Source organism: Oryctolagus cuniculus, chromosome 9, assembly GCF_964237555.1.
Source record: "Oryctolagus cuniculus chromosome 9, mOryCun1.1, whole genome shotgun sequence".
NCBI lineage: Eukaryota > Metazoa > Chordata > Mammalia > Lagomorpha > Leporidae > Oryctolagus > Oryctolagus cuniculus.
In genome coordinates this window covers 103,433,145-103,451,532 of record NC_091440.1, presented here as the reverse complement: position 1 = coordinate 103,451,532, position 18,388 = coordinate 103,433,145, and the positions used below count along the sequence as shown (strand labels likewise).

The 18,388-nt window shown below is 51.0% G+C and overlaps 1 protein-coding gene across 1 annotated transcript in view; it reads right to left on the bottom strand.

The window, feature by feature from the left end:
- Positions 1–18,388, bottom strand: part of VWF (von Willebrand factor) — a 157,963-nt gene that overhangs the window by 31,107 nt on the left and 108,468 nt on the right. The window contains 7 exon segments of the mRNA NM_001329088.1: positions 700–804; positions 2,040–2,114; positions 2,425–2,527; positions 10,867–11,066; positions 14,499–14,840; positions 15,034–15,226; positions 16,742–16,962. Coding sequence (NP_001316017.1) covers positions 700–804; positions 2,040–2,114; positions 2,425–2,527; positions 10,867–11,066; positions 14,499–14,840; positions 15,034–15,226; positions 16,742–16,962 — 1,239 coding nt within the window.

The following is an 18,388-nucleotide window of genomic DNA, read 5'->3' as shown; positions in this document are numbered from 1 at the left end:
GAACAACCCTCTACAGTGTCAGGCCTTCCAACAAGGTGGAATGTATGACTGCCAGCAATCCTGTCAAATCCCCAGCGTCATTTTCTACATGTCAAATCCCAGCCTTATTGCCAATGTCCTCCAAGTTCAAGCTCTTCTCCTCCCATCCTTGAAGTCTTATGTTAGATCCCAAATCCACAGGACAAGAGTTCCATGTGCCCCGAAGTGGGCATGCTCAGTGGCGGAGCACAGAATTCCATTTCCTGCCCTGTCTCCACTTAGCCCAACGCTATGCTTAAATTATGATATTTTGTAATTAACTATATAAACCTACAGAAGGAAAAAAAAAAAAAGCCTGTGGATCTGGGAATCATCCCATAATGAAGACACAACCAAGGAACGTCGTGGGAGGACAGTATGTGAGAGACTGGGAGTAAATGAAGGCTAGATCCGGAGCCCTCTCCTGCCAGCCCCAACCGCTGCTTAACAGAACCCAAGAAGGAGATGCTGCAGTTGTGCCAACACCTGGTACGCCTCCAGCAGCTGCAGGGATTCTCACAGGATTCCCTTCAGATGCGACTTTAACCCTCATTTCCAAACAGACCTCTTACCCAGATTTAGCTAACTAGAAGACAGGAAATGACATGGTCTCTTGGAATAGGTCCCCAGGTCAAAAGAGAGTGGCACTACCTCCCGGGACCCCAGCCACAGAGGCCTTACCACAGGTGAAATTGGGTCTGCATTCGCCTGGATTAGTCAGTGTCGGCTGCAGCCCATCTTGGCAGGGAGGCACCGGAGGCAGGTCGCAGTTCACAGGGTCACACACTGAAAGCCACAGAGGAGAGACATCCATGCAGAGGGCAGCAAGCGCCTCGTCCTATCCCCTGTGAGTGGGACCCACGTGCCTCGTCATGCAGACATCTGATGTTTGAGGTGGAGGGTGATGCTAGAGAGATGACAGAGATGGAGATGGGATGACACAGACAGGCATTAGAGACTAATAGAGATGGACACGGATGACAGAGACAGAATTAGATGATGGATATGATGATATACGATAGAGAGATAGAAAAATGATAGATGATACATAGATAGACAGACGGTAGATCGACAGTCAGACCCAAGCCACATGCTAAGCTTGAACTGATTATTATTTTCATCTGCCAGAAAGTGTAGGGCCCAGTCAAGTCTTCAGTTCCCTCCTGTTTAGGGCAGGAACTCTGCTTACAGGGTTCATCTGAGAAGTCCATGAAAGACTGAAGGCCAGGTGCCCAGGCCTTGGCAGCAGTTGAATAATGTCAACAGAAAGAGGGCTTTCAACAAACTGATCCCCCAGTTCTCTCCACTGAAAACCGCTGTCGAGTCGGATCTCCCCCAGCCCTCATAGGACTTCAGACCAGTTTCATCAGCATAAACACATTCCCCAGATGAGTTCATCCTTTGGCAGATGCCTGGACTCTTCCTTGAGCTACGTGCCTTCCCTTGAAGACGTGCACCCCTGCGAATTTTCGGAGCCTGTGTTTTGTGTCTTCACCCTACGATCAGCAAACACGCAGCAGCACAGGGACGACGGCCTGGGAAGCTTCCAGCCGCAGCAACCACCATCCATCAGCTTCGTGGGTGCTGCATCAGACCCGCATTCGGCCCGCTGTCCACTGTGCAGTGTGCAAGCCTACCCTGAAACCTCCGACAGAGAGATCCTGAAACCACAGCCTTCTACACTACTCTCCTCAACATCCGTTTATCCTCAGCATCAATCTGCAAACCAAAACGAGCCCCTCTGACATGAAGCTTCTCCACAGCCCCCAGCGATCACCCTGCTTTTCACTGATGTCCTCAAACACTGCACTGATACTCCGCTGCAGAATTTTTCAAGAAGCAAATCCAATTTTCTAAAAGTGATTCTTTTATTTTGGCAGGGAAGGGAGAGACTCAGCCAGCTCTTGCCCCCGCCTTTGGCCCACCCTGTGCCTGACAACACCTCCACCTGTCAGAATCTACATCGTCTGCCTGCAGCTGGGACTTGGACCCAAGAGCAGGAGGCAGGATGGGCCACGTACCACACGCGTACTCCGGACAGCACTGGTGTGCGTTCTGCTGGAGCCGGGCCACTTCACACGGGCCACATGTGGGAGCTGCAGGAGAGAAAGGCCACAGCGTCATGGGGAAGCAAATCGCTGCACAGCCTACGCAGGACCCACAGTGTTCTCCTTCACGGGAAACCAGCACAGGCCCAGGGAGGCTCCCCGGGGCGTCTCAGCGACACCCTCAAATTCAGCCTCCAGAAGACTCAGAGCCCGAGGACCAGGGTGGGCATAGCGTCCCCCGGAGAGCATCCACTCCAGGCACGGAAGAGGGGCATGCCAGCTGCACGTGGAAACCAACCGCAGGTGCGCAGCAGGAAGTTTGGGATGCGGTGGCGCCAGGGAGGGCGGCTCAGCTCACCTGTGGCCGTGGGGCAGGGCTGCGACGTGCAGTTGACCTTTCTCCCGCTGAGGCACGTGCAGATCTGGCAGGGCTGGCGGTCTAGGACCCAGGTCTCCAGGAACTGAAAGGAAAGCAAGGTTGAAGTCAGTTCCCCCGACCACTGAGTCAGCTTCAGCCGGGTGCCAGCCACTACCCCTGCCAGAGCCGTGCAGAGGAACCAAGGCAGATGGACGGGGGCTTCTGAGAGGGAAGGAGCTGGAGAAGCCCCGGGCCCTGTGCGAGGCCTGTGCCACACTGCCTGTAAACTTGAGGGGAGGGTGGCAAACCACAGCTTTTGGGAACTCGAGAACCTGCCCGTCACTCTTCTCGGACGGTGGCGCTCAAAGCAAGCGCAGCAAGGAAACCACCTGTGGGCGCCAGTGTTGAGACACCTACTGGCCATTTCCCAGGCCCAAGGGAAAGTGGGACTGTGGCTTGGGGGGAAACATGGCCGTTTACTTCTGGACTCAACACGAGACCGAGAGACGGTGAGAGCTGAGGACAGGACAGCAGAGCTCCCCGGGCCGTCCCGTCGTGGATGCCAGCAGTGACTTCAGAGGCCTGAGTACAGCTCTCTGCTCCTTAGATGAGGCTCCATCCAGGGAACAGACAGACTTTCTCCAAGTAGCCCACAGCCCAACAACAGAAGGAACACCCAAACTCCATGATGGCCTTCCTCTGTGCCTCAATTTCCCCTCCTGTAAATTGCAGGTACGCAGCCTAGTGCACAGGAGTGGGACAGGAATTAGCTCAGGGCCTGGTGCGCACGATGGGGACTAGGGGCAAGCACTCGGTCTCCCTCCAAACTTGGCCATCAACTTGCATTGAAACTTAAATTCAAGTCGCGCTGGCTCTGGATAAACTCACTCCTAGCCAGTAGCTCAAAGGCCTCTAGGAGGTTCCCAGCCTAGGGAGGTCTTCCTTGTTCGAGCTGTTTCCACGGCCAGCTGAGAAGATGGAAAGGCTGGGAGCTCCAAGCAGAACATCCTCCCCCATTGCCCCTCCCTCCTTCAAGGTGAAGCCCGCTGGGCTGGCCCCGACCCCTCTCGCTTGGTCAATACCAACCCCTAATGTCTCCACAGCTTCTCCCGCAGGGCTCGGCGTCATGTGATCCTCACGCAGCCCAGCAGTGAGGACAATTCCTCTTATGAGCCCCACCTTTTAAATGAGGAGCTATGAAGTACTTGCTCGGGCTTCACCATCAGGGCAAGAAAAGAGGCAAGATGCCTTGTTTTTAAGTGCTAGTGCCTGCTGCCTCCCTGGTGGAACTACGGGGTATTTTTCTTTTTTTTTTTTTTTCTTTTTTAAAAATACTTTGTTTACTTATTTGAGAGATAGAGTTACAGACAGTGAAAGGGAGAGACAGAGAGAGAGGTCTTCCTTCCGTTGGTTCACTCCTCAAATGGCCACAACGGTTGGAACTGTGCCGATCCGAAGCCAGGAGCCAGGTGCTTCATCCTGATCTACCGTATGGGTGCAGGGGCCCAAGGACTTGGACCATCTTCTACTGCTTTCCCAGGCCATAGCAGAGAGCTGGATTGGAAGAGGAGCAGCTGGGACTAGAACCGGCGCCCATATGAGATGCTAGCACCGCAGGTGGAGGATTAACCTACTGTGCCATGGCACCAACCCCACCGGGTATTTTTCTAGGGGATTTCATTTAGCACTTTATCTCCCTTACGGTAACCCTATATCAAGCAGGCACCATCATCATCCCTATTTGCAGATGATGAAACTGAGGCACAGAGAAGGTGAGTGAGTGACCAGGTGGCATACCCAGGACTAGGACCCAGCACTCTGGCCCCAGGCATCTCGGGCTTAACCTCTCCTCCGCCGTCACAGTGCCTGCCACGGGCATGTCTGACCACATAGTCCCAACCCTAGAACAGCTGACACTCAGAATGAGCCAGCAGGGCTCGTTCCTAGAAAGCTACATAGGATGAAGAGACAGATACACACAATGGAATACTGCTGAGCAATAAAACGGCACAAACCCTCAAAGCACACAACAACGTGGCTCAGTCTCACACCGAAGGAAGGAAGCCAGCATGAATCCATTTATGGAAAATTCCAGAAGGAGCCAGTGTTGTGGCATAATGGTTAAAGCCACTGCCTGGGATGCTGGCATCCCAAATGGGAGCCAATTCATGTCCTGGCCGCCCCACTTCTGATCTAGCTCCTTGCAGTTGGTCTGGAGAAAGCAGCAGAAAATGGCCCAAATATTTTGGGCCCCTGCCACCCACCCGGATGAAGCTCCTGGCTCCTTGCTTTGGGCTGGCTCAGGTCTGGATGTTGTGGCCATCTGGAGAATGAACCAGCATATGAAAGACCTGTCTCTGTCTCTCTCTCTCTCTCTCTCTCTCTCTCTCTCTCCCATTATCCTTCTGGTGCTCTTTCAATTAAATAAATAAATCTTGAAAAGAAAAAGAAATTCCATTAAATGCAATGAATCTATAATGACAGAAAGCAAACCAGTGTTTGTCCATGGGCAGGGGACGTAAAAACATAATTCTGAAAATTCATGGAAGAACAGAATAAAAAGATTAAGTGTATTTTGGAGCAAAAAGGTTTTGAAATCCATGCATTTTTTTCATAATTCACATTTCCCATGAACTTCTTATTTAAAAGGAGCATAAGGAAACTTGAGGTGGTGGGAATTCGTTTTCGTCATGTGATTACAATGATGTACTTACAAGTGTACATGCATGTCAAAATTCACCACATTATATAGTGTGCTGTTTATTGTATATAAAGTGTACCTCAACAGCACTGCTTTCAAAAATGAACAATGGGGGCCGGCACTGTGGCGATGTGGTGCTGGCATCCCATGTGGGTGCCAGTTCAAGTCATGGCTGCCTCACTTTCAATCCAGCTCTCTGCTATGGCCTGGGAAAGCAGTAGAAGATGGCCCAAGTCCTTGGGCTCCTGCACCTGCATGAGAGACCTGGAATAGGCTCCTGGCTCCTGGATTCAGATTGTCTCAGCTCCACCCATTGCGGCCATCTGGGGAGTGAACCAGCAGATGGAAAAACTCTCTCTCTCTCTCTCTCTGCCTTTGCCTCTCTGAAACTCTGCCTTTCAAATAAATAAATAATTTTTAAAAATGAACAAGGAGAGGTGGGTGCTTGGCCTAGTGGTAGAGATGCACACATCCCATATCAGAGGGCCTGGGTTCTACTGCCAGCTCTGGCACCTGACTCCAGCTGCCTCCGATGTGCACCCTGGGAGGCAGCCAGTGATGGCTCACCACCCCTACCTGGGAAACTTGACTGTGTTCCCAGCTCTCAGCTTTGGCCTTACCTAGCCCCAGTCACTGGGGACGCTGGAGGCATGAACTAGCAGATGGGAACTCTGTTTCTCTCTCTCTGTTTCTCTCTCTCTCTCTCATTAATGAAAAAATAAATGAAAGAACCCCAGGTGTGCAGTAGAGCTCCCTGGGGCTGGGGCTGGTAAAGGCAACATTTCGAGCGAGGAGACCTGGGCAGAGAGGACAGCAGAAGGGATTCCGGGCGGGGACTGAGTGAGCCGGGGCTCAGGGGAAGTCATGTCCATGTGGGTGGTGAGTGTGGAGCGGAGGTGCCCTGGCATGGGGGCGAGGCAGGCAGGCCGCCCCATCAGGAGTCGCTACTGAACTCCACAGGCAGCTGGTGCAGCCCTGGGGCGGAAGGCCTGCCCAGAGAAGAGTGTTAAACAGACAGCACCAGAGTGAGCAGGATGAAGAAGGAAAGGGCTGGGAGAGGAGACGGGAGAGAGGCTGAAGCCTCTACCACTCAGGTGCTTCCCTTGGCTGGGAGGATCCAGGGCAGGGCGGGGGGGGGGGGGGGGGGCAGGGGTGGAATGGTGCAGGAGAGGAGCGAGCAAGAAGAGGCTCCCACTTTGTATGCTTGGGTTTCCTTAGTTGTTCATCTTTCGCATGTGGATGGCTGACGCTTCAACTCAGGAATACATAACTTTTCAACTCACCTGAGAGTGGGCGCGCCACCAGAGAGGACACAAGCAGATGCTCAACCTCCTTCTGCAGGGATGTTCACGTTTCCAGTAGCTCCCTCCCAACCCTGCCCCGCGGACGCCCCTGAGGAAGTGCAGACTAAGCGGCCCACCAGCTCTCCACAGGCCGGCCCAGGCTGTGCAGCCAGCAGCCAGCAGAGGGCGCGCCCGCACAGGCCCAGGGCAGGCGCAGGCCCTCCTGTCTGGGCCACCAGGTGCTAAGGAGCAGGCTTAACTACCACCTGGACAAGTGTAAGACTAAATAAAGGTGACAAAAGAATGGTCTACAGAGAATAAGGGGGGGGGGGGGGCACAGGAGTCTTCAGAGCCCAAAGTCAGAGAAGGTGCACAAGCTAGGGTGCACCAGGAGTGAATGGGATGGGAGATGCAAATGCAATGGATGCAGGGAGCCAGGCCTGGGGAGGAAGGCTGCCCCAGGCTTTGGGGGATGGACGCAGTCCTGCTGCTGAAGCAGTGCCCAGCTGCCCCGCACCCCTCCAGCCTCAACAGCAGCAGCAGCCTCAGCCATCAAGCTCACATCATTAGCACACACTTGGTAAAACAAGCAAAGCTATGGAGACTGGTAAATATTTTTGCCCTTCTGAGGTTACAACAGCAGATTTACACCCTGGTTAGTTCCCTAAAAAAAGGTTTCCCAGGCTTTATACTTCAGCTCAAAAATTCGGTGAATGCAAATATTCCTCACATTTGATTTTTATTCTTTCTCTGTTTTAAAAGTAAAAGCTGAAGACACAAATGGCTGGATATTTCTTTTCATACATTGAAACTGTATTTTCTGAAATGACCAAAAGTGGCTGTGAGTTTTCCAAAGTCTTCAGTTAATTAATTTTCTGCTGATTTTTTTAAACATATCTTAAGACTTCTTGGGGCTTTTGCTATGGCTCAGTGGGTGAAAGCCATGGCGTGCGGTGCTGGCATTTCATAGGGGCACCGGTTTGAGTCCTGGCTGCTCCACTTCCAATCCAGCTCCCTGCTAGTGCTCCTGGGAAAGCAGCAGAGGATGGCCCAAGCCCTTGGGCCCCTGCACCCACATGGGAGACCTGGAGGAAGCTCCTGGCTCCTGGCTTTGATCTGTCTTAGCCCTGGTCACTGTGCCCATTTGGGGAGTGAACCAGCGGATGGAAGATCACTCTCTGTGTCGCTCCTTCTCTCTCTCTGTCTAACTTTGCCTCTCAAATAAATAAATAAATCTTTAAAAAAAGATTGTTCCTATATCCAAAAGATGGCAGCAGGGCTGGTGTTTGGCCTAGTGGTTAAGATATGATTAGGACACCCACATCCCACACTGGAGTGCATGCAACTGCATCTCACCTCCCAATTCCAGCTTAACATGCACCGTGGGCAGCAACAGTGAGTGAGTTCCTGCCATCCACACGAGAGACCCTGGCTGCTGGCTGTGGCTGAAATGTAGGGAGTGAACTAGCACATGCGAGCTGCTCTCTCTCTCTCTCATAAATAAATGAGAGTGCAAGGACTTTATAACTCAATGACTCCCAAGCAAATGAGCTCCCTACAAAAAAAATTAAAAGATATATCAAGAGTAATTTTGTGGGGTGGAAAAGAGCACCATCTTTGGAGTCAGGAAGACTTTAAAATTCTGAGTGCAACTCCCATGCCTTCACTCACAAACTGTCCCCGAGCAAAGTCACCAGCTCGCGAGGTCTTGGCTCCCCCGCAGGCACTGTGTGAGTGCTGATGAGTGATGTAGGATGTCCTGGTATATTCCATGGAATCCTACTCCAAAAGGGTGTTACAGGCACTCCATGGGCACACATGCAAGCTCCATGGTCAAAGAGGCTCAAGGAGAAAAACCCTCTTAAATATTTGCAATGCACATGAGAACATTAAAACCCTAAAGACACTTGCAACAAAGAAACCAGTTTACTTACGTTTGGCTAATTTTCTTTAAACACACTCGACCACAACTAGCTGTTAACACCTTGCCAAATACATCTTTGAGGAGCATAACACACACCTAGCGCTTAGCACCGTCAAGGTCACACCATACTTCATCCATGGAAGACTTGAACATATAAAATTCATGTTCTTCTCCCTTTCCCTCCTCTGTTCCTATATCATTCTACTCACATGAGCACAATAACAAAAATAATAGCAACAATGTGTGACCACACTTTGGTGCTTGATCCCACAGCTAATGCAAGATAAACCTAGACGGGCTGGTACTGTGGCGTAGTGGGTAAAGCTGCCGCCTATAACGCCAGCATCCCTTTGGATGTCCTGGCTGCTCCACTTCCCATCCAGCTCCCTGCTAATGTGCCTGGGAAAGCAGCAGAAGATGGGCCAAGTGCTTGTGCCCCTGCACCCATGAGGGAGAACCAGCTGGTTTTCTGGCTCCTGGCTGCCAGCTTCAGTCTGGCTCAGTGCAAACCGTTGTGACCATTTGGGGAGTGAACCAGCAAACGGAAGACCTCTCTCTCCCTCTCCTTCTCTTTGTAATTCTGACTTTCAAATAAATAAATAAATTGTTTGAAAAAAAAAAGACCTAGTGTTTGAGCTGAGATCTGTGTGAACCCAATGCCATCACTCATTGTTGACTCCCTGTTCTGAAAGGGTCCCTTTAAGAGTTGACCCTGCTGCCAGGGTCGCGGGGGGTCTACGACTGGTGAACATGTCTCCCTGCTGACCCCATGGCGATGAGAGAGCAGGGCTCCTACCTGGTGCCGGACTCCGTCCTCCCCAACGCACTGAGTGCAGGCCTCCTCCGGGACGCAGGTGCCTTCCAGCACGAGCTGGTGCGGGGGGCAGAAGCAGCCTTCCACGGGGTGTTCCCCGCAGGAGCTCACGTTGCCATCACAGTGCCTGGTCACTGTGCCCATTTGGGGAGTGAACCAGCGGATGGAAGATCACTCTCTGTGTCGCTCCTTCTCTCTCTCTGTCTAACTTTGCCTCTCAAATAAATAAATAAATCTTTAAAAAAAGATTGTTCCTATATCCAAAAGATGGCAGCAGGGCTGGTGTTTGGCCTAGTGGTTAAGATATGATTAGGACACCCACATCCCACACTGGAGTGCATGCAACTGCATCTCACCTCCCAATTCCAGCTTAACATGCACCGTGGGCAGCAACAGTGAGTGAGTTCCTGCCATCCACACGAGAGACCCTGGCTGCTGGCTGTGGCTGAAATGTAGGGAGTGAACTAGCACATGCGAGCTGCTCTCTCTCTCTCTCATAAATAAATGAGAGTGCAAGGACTTTATAACTCAATGACTCCCAAGCAAATGAGCTCCCTACAAAAAAAATTAAAAGATATATCAAGAGTAATTTTGTGGGGTGGAAAAGAGCACCATCTTTGGAGTCAGGAAGACTTTAAAATTCTGAGTGCAACTCCCATGCCTTCACTCACAAACTGTCCCCGAGCAAAGTCACCAGCTCGCGAGGTCTTGGCTCCCCCGCAGGCACTGTGTGAGTGCTGATGAGTGATGTAGGATGTCCTGGTATATTCCATGGAATCCTACTCCAAAAGGGTGTTACAGGCACTCCATGGGCACACATGCAAGCTCCATGGTCAAAGAGGCTCAAGGAGAAAAACCCTCTTAAATATTTGCAATGCACATGAGAACATTAAAACCCTAAAGACACTTGCAACAAAGAAACCAGTTTACTTACGTTTGGCTAATTTTCTTTAAACACACTCGACCACAACTAGCTGTTAACACCTTGCCAAATACATCTTTGAGGAGCATAACACACACCTAGCGCTTAGCACCGTCAAGGTCACACCATACTTCATCCATGGAAGACTTGAACATATAAAATTCATGTTCTTCTCCCTTTCCCTCCTCTGTTCCTGTATCATTCTACTCACATGAGCACAATAACAAAAATAATAGCAACAATGTGTGACCACACTTTGGTGCTTGATCCCACAGCTAATGCAAGATAAACCTAGACGGGCTGGTACTGTGGCGTAGTGGGTAAAGCTGCCGCCTATAACGCCAGCATCCCTTTGGATGTCCTGGCTGCTCCACTTCCCATCCAGCTCCCTGCTAATGTGCCTGGGAAAGCAGCAGAAGATGGGCCAAGTGCTTGTGCCCCTGCACCCATGAGGGAGAACCAGCTGGTTTTCTGGCTCCTGGCTGCCAGCTTCAGTCTGGCTCAGTGCAAACCGTTGTGACCATTTGGGGAGTGAACCAGCAAACGGAAGACCTCTCTCTCCCTCTCCTTCTCTTTGTAATTCTGACTTTCAAATAAATAAATAAATTGTTTGAAAAAAAAAAGACCTAGTGTTTGAGCTGAGATCTGTGTGAACCCAATGCCATCACTCATTGTTGACTCCCTGTTCTGAAAGGGTCCCTTTAAGAGTTGACCCTGCTGCCAGGGTCGCGGGGGGTCTACGACTGGTGAACATGTCTCCCTGCTGACCCCATGGCGATGAGAGAGCAGGGCTCCTACCTGGTGCCGGACTCCGTCCTCCCCAACGCACTGAGTGCAGGCCTCCTCCGGGACGCAGGTGCCTTCCAGCACGAGCTGGTGCGGGGGGCAGAAGCAGCCTTCCACGGGGTGTTCCCCGCAGGAGCTCACGTTGCCATCACAGTGCCTGGGGCAGCCGTGCTCACAGTGCTTGTACACCAGCGAGCCTGGGCAGGACATAGCTGCGGACAGAGAATGCGGTCATGCCACAAGGCCCTCCCCAGCCCGCGGGAGGCACGGACAGTGCTGCTGGTTCCAGGCGCGGGGTCACCCCACAGACCTGCGGCAGCGGGGGATGGCGGAATGTGCATGGGGTAGCTCGAGCTCCTTAACCATGGAGAAAAAGACCACACCCAAGTAAGGGCAGAACACAGAGGCAAAATCCAACTTGCAGGCCAGACCAGCTGGAGCCACCTCCCTCTCCAAATCGAATCCCAAGGAATTATGGAAATCTACGCATCCTTAGCAAGTTCTGCAGTCTCTTCTCATGAATACGGGTGTGCCTGATGCTTTCAGATCCTCCGACGATGAAATAAGGAATCCACACTACACAGGGCTGCCTTGGGAGAGAAGCTAGGAGGCACTCACTTGTGTCCTGAGCCTGCTCCATGGCTCTCCTGTCCTCATGGTGCCAGGACAGGTCGGGGAGAAGACCACCAAGGATCTGGGGCACCCAGGGCTTTTCTCTGCATGCGCAATGAAAAGCCAGCAGGTCCACGAAGCAATTAGTAAACAGAGAAGGAGCCTCGGGAATTTAAAAGCTGACATACACCCCTTGATCAGCAGGCAGAATGAGAGGAGACTGTATCATCCACACAATCCAGAGACGCAGAGCTAGGCTGGGCCACATCCCACACTGGAGTGCTGCTCCAAGTCCCAGCCACGCTGCTTCCCATTTACTTTCCTGCCAATGCATCCTAGGAAGCAGTGGATGACAGATCAAGTGCTTAGGCCCCTGTCCTCTCTCTGGGAGACCCAGATGCAGTTCCAGGCTCCTGGCTCTGGCCTGGCACAACCCTGGCTAGTACAGGCATTTCTCTCTCTCTCTCCCCTCCCTCCACCTTCCAAGTATATGAAAATAAACATCTTTCTTCTTTTATTTTTTTAAATATTTTAGATGGGTCACGGTGGGCCAGTTTTCAGAGGCACTCATAACTTTTTTTTTTTTTTTTTTTGACAGATAGAGTTAGACAGTGAGAGAGAGAGACAGAGAGAAAGGTCTTCCCTCTGTTGGTTCACCCCCCACATGGCTGCTATGGCCGGAGCTATGCCGATCCAAATCCAGGAGCCAGGTGCCTCTTCTTGTCTCCCATGCAAGTACATGGGCCCAAACACCTGGGACATCCTCTACGGCCTTCCCAGGACGCAGCAGAGAGCTGGACCAGAAGAGGAGCAACCAGGACTAGAACCCAGTGCCCATATGGGATGCCGGTGCCACAGGCGGAGGATTAACCAAGTGAGCCACTACACTGGCCCCAATAAACATCTTTCTTAAAAGAAGAAAACCAGGAGTTGCCATTGTGGTACAGTGGGATTAGTCACTACCTGCAGCTCCAGCATCCCATATGTGCACTGGTTCAAGTCCCAGCTGCTTTGCTTCTAATGCAGCTCCCTGACAACACTCCTGGGAAGGCAGTGGATCATGGCCTAAGTGCTTGGACCCTGCCACACACATGGGAGACCCAGATGGAGTTCTAGGCTCCTGGCTTCAGTCTGGCCCATCTGTAGCAGTTGCAGTCATTTGGGGGAGTGAACCAGCAGATTAACATATCTCTCTCTCTCTCTCTCTCTCTCTCTCTATATATATATATATATATATATATATATTCCTCTTCCTATATTCCTCTTCCTCTCTCTGTAACTTTGCCTTTTAAATAAATTTTTAAAAAAATTAAAATTGGGGCCAGTACGGTGGCATACTGAGTTAAGCGTCCACCTGCAGTGCTGGAATCCCATATGGGCGACAGTTCTAGTTCCAGCTGCTTCACTTCCTATCTAGGTCTCTGCTATGGCCTAGGAAAGCAGCAGAAAATAGCCCAAGTCCTTGGCCCCCTGCACTCATGTGAGACCCGGAAGAAGCTCCTGACTCCTGGCTTCAGATTGGCGCAGCTCCAGCTGTTGCAGCCATCTGGGGAATGAACCAGCAGATAGAAGACCCCTCTCTCTGTTTCTCCCTCTGTAACTTTACCTCTCAAATAAATAAATAAATAAAATCTAAAAAAAGAAAAGAACAGAAAAATCAGAGCTCAAAGGAATTTAGGGACTACCTAATCCAATCTTATTCTAAAATGTGGAAACGGAGAAAGACCAAGTGAGCAGCAAGCCATTCAAGAGAAGGGCATAGCTGAGCCAGGCCCAGGCTGCCCCATCCTCCAGCCCCAGGCGAGATGCCTGCCTGCACCTGCTGATGATTTTCCACAAGAAAGAGTCAAGGCTTATAGTTAGTGACCAAGGATGCTCGGCTTTGGGGTTCTTTTCATTCCAGCACCTTGGAAAGGCAGGATCAAAATTTGACTCATTTTCACATCCTTACATGTCCTTTATTTTTTTATTTACTTGAGAGACAGACAAGAGTTCCCATCTTCTGGTTCATTGCTCACATATCTGCAATGGCCAGGGCTGGGCCAGGGCCAAACCTAGAGACTCACTCCAGGTCTCCCAACTACAGAGGTGCCACTGTCTCCCAGGGTGTGTATTAGGAAGAAGCTGGAGTCAATTTCTGGGTACTCCAATATGAGACATGGATGTCCTAATGGGTGCCTTAACCACTAGGCTAAATGGCCTCCTCTCTCCCTTACATTTTAAATGATAAGTAAGTGCCAACTCCAAGTAGGGAAGCTGACCTGGGAACGGAGCTACATACACTAGCAAACCTGGGGCATTTGTAAATAAGAAGCTCCCTAAGGGAGCACGTGTTTGGTACAGAGGTTAAGACCCTGGCTTTGGACGCCTGCATCCCTATCAGAGTGTCTGCGTTCAAGTCCTGCTTCTACTCTCAGTTGTATGTCTCCTGCTAACGCACAGGGAGGCAGCGGGGATGGCTCAACTAGCAGGGTCCAAGCCACCCATGTGGAAGACCTGCTCTTGTAACCTGCCCCAGTCATTACAAGCACGTTGGAGAGTGAGCCAGCAGATGGAAACTGTGTGTGCATGTGTGAGTGACTCTGTGTGCATGTGCGTATGTGTGTGCACATGTGTGCATGCCTCTTAAATGAATAAATATGCTTCTTGGTAACCAAATGGCAAAATTCCACTCACACCTCAAAATCCTGGTCTGCCATGAACTACTCTATGAATCTTTCCCAGAGCTGGATGGAATTCCAAATTCCATGTGACAGGTTATACCGTACTGTGCTAACTTCTGTACATGTCTACCACATTCAATCACATTTGTCTGAACTACAGAAAAACTAACAGAAAAAAAAATTACACTTTAATTTACATAGAAATTCTACACCAAAAATTCTACATCTACCATCTCATTTGATCCCAACTAGAATTCTCGGTAGTAGGAAATAGAGGAACTTTGGCAGGTAAAGAATCTAAGGCCTGCAGAGGCTGGGGGCGCCCACAGTGGGGCTCCAGGGTTCTGAGGGGCACTTCCGGAGACTCACCGCAAAAGTCAGCTGTCCTCCAGTCAACACAGACCCCGTTGGTCCGACAGAGGTGGGCGTACGAGGCAATCACCTCACACACTCGCTCCCGGTTGCAACTGTCCTGCTGGCAGATGGCGTAGAACGTGGCCGGATCAAGGACTTTGTGGCACTCAGCAAACAGCGCCGAGAGGAGGACCTGGCAGCGGGAGCTGTCAGAGACCGGACACTGCTCCTCAGGAACGGGCTGGCACGTGTGCCCTGGCTGCTGCACGGTCCAGTCCTGGATAAGCCTCTGCAGGTCCCTGGTGGCTGTGCCATCCCTCAGCACGAAGTCATTGGCCCCATTCTCATCACAGATCCCTGGCAAAGCAAGGAAAGACGACGTGAGCAGCCACGGAAGCCAACACACGGATGCTAGAGACTCATTCTCTTGCCACCCCCATGGGGGCCGGAACCTCCCTATTGGCTCCTCACCACTGGACCCAGAAGTATAAACCCCCAAGCGAGGACAGTTTACAAGCGTAAGTGAGTGGGGGGAAGAGCATGTCTGTACCGCAGAGACCATACGTCTTCGAGGCAGAGGACTTGGGGCTGAGCTGCAGCTGGAACTCATTGTTTTGTGGAGTGAATGCAAAGATGTGGCCGAGACGGGGGAATCTCACTTCATGCATGATGGTGCCGTAGACGCTGACCTCCACGTTTTCCCGCACATACGGCATGGGGACCAGTCTTCCGTTCACCGTCACCTGCCCAAGGAAGAAAAAGCTGACCACCAGTCTTGGTAACGAAGAATCCTAGAACCTCATTCTTAGCTTCCTTGGTAATTATTATTACGAACATCATGATCAGCATCGTCGTTGTTTAGTAAGTGGAGACGGATACCGGGAGAAAGAGCTTCTATCTGCTGATTTACTTCCCAAATGACTGCAACAGCCAACACTGGCCTGGGGCCAAAACCAGGGGCTGGAACTCAATCCAGGTCTCCCAGGTGGGTGGCAGGGACCCTACTACTTAAACCATCACCTCTGCCTCCCAGGGTCTGCGCTGGTGAGAAGCTGAAGTCAGGATCAGTGCTAGCAATTGGAGCCAGATGCTCCAGTGCAGAACGTGCGCATTTAACTGCTAAGACAAACACTTGCACTCGCTGGCTAGCTTCTTCCTGAAGTTCCTGAGAGTTCCTGCACATTTGTCACACTCAACTGCAGGTGTAGCCACAAACTCTGACGTTTGTCAACAGCTCTGATAAAACAGAGGAGCTTGAAAAGGCTTGGAAGGAGCATAGACCATTATAAACCGTTCAGATGACCATGCGTTAGAACCGGAGCCAGGGGTTCCGGGGTGCCCTGGAGTCCACTTGATTCCTTCAAGACAGGCTGGGAAAGTGGCCTTCTTCCAGCTCCTCAGGCCCCTGTCTCGAGGAGCATCTGATAGGACCTCTCAAAGTCTCTTCTCTGTGTCCTGGGTGCGTGCCCCTAGAAGCATTTCCTTTGGAATTCCCATCACGCATCATATCAAAGATATTAAAATGCACTCACATCCGGTGATGAATACAATTTTTGTTGCAAAAAATTTTGGAAGGGTTTATATTTATCATTTCGATATTGCATTTTTTGGCTATGAGTGACTCATTTAATATATGAGTAGCTATGATTTTTCAGCAATTATTGTTCATGTTCAGAAACTCTTGCAAAGTGAGAAAATCTAGCCGACAAGTTGTTTTCATGCAATGAAATATTTATGATTTCCAAGTGAACAAGTAAAGAAGTTGGCATAATGTAACCTTTTGTAAATATTTAATCGAACATTTATTTACATCGGTTTTGCAGTTTTCTTTTCAAATTTTGGATTCATACACTTGGTTCAGGCCCTTAAATATCTTCCAAGGCCCTGCAGTAGGCCCTAAATATTTCCCCCTGGAAAGCTCACAGGCCTTGGGCACTGGGCTGTTAACACCTACTGGGTAAACAGTCTTTGTGCCAATCCCAATTCTCTCCCAGTGCCAGAAACTGGCACTAAATTCACAATTTAATGCTATCTAAAATTGATTTCCTCTTCCAATACGCGCCCAGAACAACATGAAATTGTGCCAAGACAAAGGGTCTGGCAACAAGCCCCTCGTCGGGAGGTGGCGCTGTGCTCCTCACGCAGAAGGCTGGTCCCCACCAGGAGCACCAGCTGAGCAGCCCTATGCACCGGGTCCGCACGGCTTCCCGAAGCTCTGTCACTGCTCTGCCAAGGGGCCCACGGGACGCGCTGCTCACCTCCATGTCACTGTGGAGCTCGATCGCAAGGCCACCGTGCTTCACCTCAATGGATTTCATGCAGGTCTGTGTCATCCCAGGGCTGCAGGCACCGTTCCGGAGAATCACCTCCAGGTCCTGTTCCTGGTTTTGGAACAGGACGTAGGAGCAGCTGCCGGTCAGCTTGAAATTCTGCCCGCTGAAGGTCACGATGTGACGGGTGGAGCTGCCCATGCACATACCTGGGCAGGGAGAGAAGAGGACGTGTGGGACAGCCACTGACCTCCCACACTTGCTACCTCCAAGAGGCAAGTGTGGCCAGAGTACACATGGATAGACATGGGCCTGATCTGGCCCTCTGAGGTCAGGTGGCTCAAGTTCTGCTGTTTCACACATCAGAAAGCTTGGACTGAGATGTAACAGGGCATGTCACTCATGCTGTTAAGTATTTTCCTGGAGAGGGTTTAGAAGGACAAATATCACATCAACACATGGCAAGTTGCAGAATCAGACTTCCAAAAGATGGAAATGTGCAATGCGAATGAGCCACTCTGCAGGGACACCTTGGCCCAGGAAACAAAGTCAGTTCCCCCGGGGGCGTCAGGACTCGTTGATATCACAGGGCACCAGGCAAGCTATGAGCTCACTGCAGAGAAAACTCACCTAACAATCCACGGTGGGCTCTGCTGCTGCGTGAGTAATGCTACAAGTGGTCCTGCTGACCTAATCCCGTAAGAGATCACACCAGAGAAGCAAGGCCAGAGCCAAAGAAAATGTTTGGGTCTCTGTGCTCCCTTCTTTGACCCTCATTCCTTCACATAATCAGTGGATTCTCAAGGTTCCTATTAAAGCACCATTTGAGAACACTAGCCATTTTGCCTCTGTGGAAGAGGATTTGGTAAAAAATCTCCATCTGCAAGGCACCATGGCCATAAATGATTTGAAAGGCAAACTTGAACCCGGGGGAAGCTGGAGGTAAGCTTTCCAGATAGACCAGGACCACAGCCACGGTGAATAAAGAACTGAAAGGCAGATCCAGTGGAGCAGTGAGGCCCCAACGATGTCCCTATAGCAGCTGGGGGCACTGCCACCTGCCCGGGAACGTGTCACCGGTCAGTTCACCAGTGACGAATGATGGGTTTGGATGCAGCACCAGTCAAGAGTTGAGCAGCCTCCCCGGAAGTTCCTCCATCCCAAATCCCTATGCCTTTGGCATCAGTCAATTCCATACGGCAAGACTACCTGCCTGTGGCCTGCTGGAACCCACAGAGCCAGTGATCCCCCACAGTCCAGCAGTTGAGATGGTCAAGTCAGTGCCAACCGGCATAAGAATGCAATAAAGCATAAGGCAAAGAAACATCGAGCAGGTTTCTGAGAATGGCTAGGCCCACCGTGAGACCCACTTTGGCAGTGGAATAAAAACATTCTCGGGCCACAGAACACGGCACTGAACTCTGCCCTGCCTCCCTGGCTTGCACTGAGACCCTGGATAAATTGCTTCTCTGATCCTCTCCCATCTCCTCTGCATAATGGGATTATAACAGAGGATATCCAAGTTTAAAATAACCACAAATAAAAAAAAAGGAGAAAAACACAGCGAGTTCCAGCAATGTCTTGCACTCTAGCCACTAGGTTTTGTCAAGAGCAGGCACAGCCCAAGGCAAACTG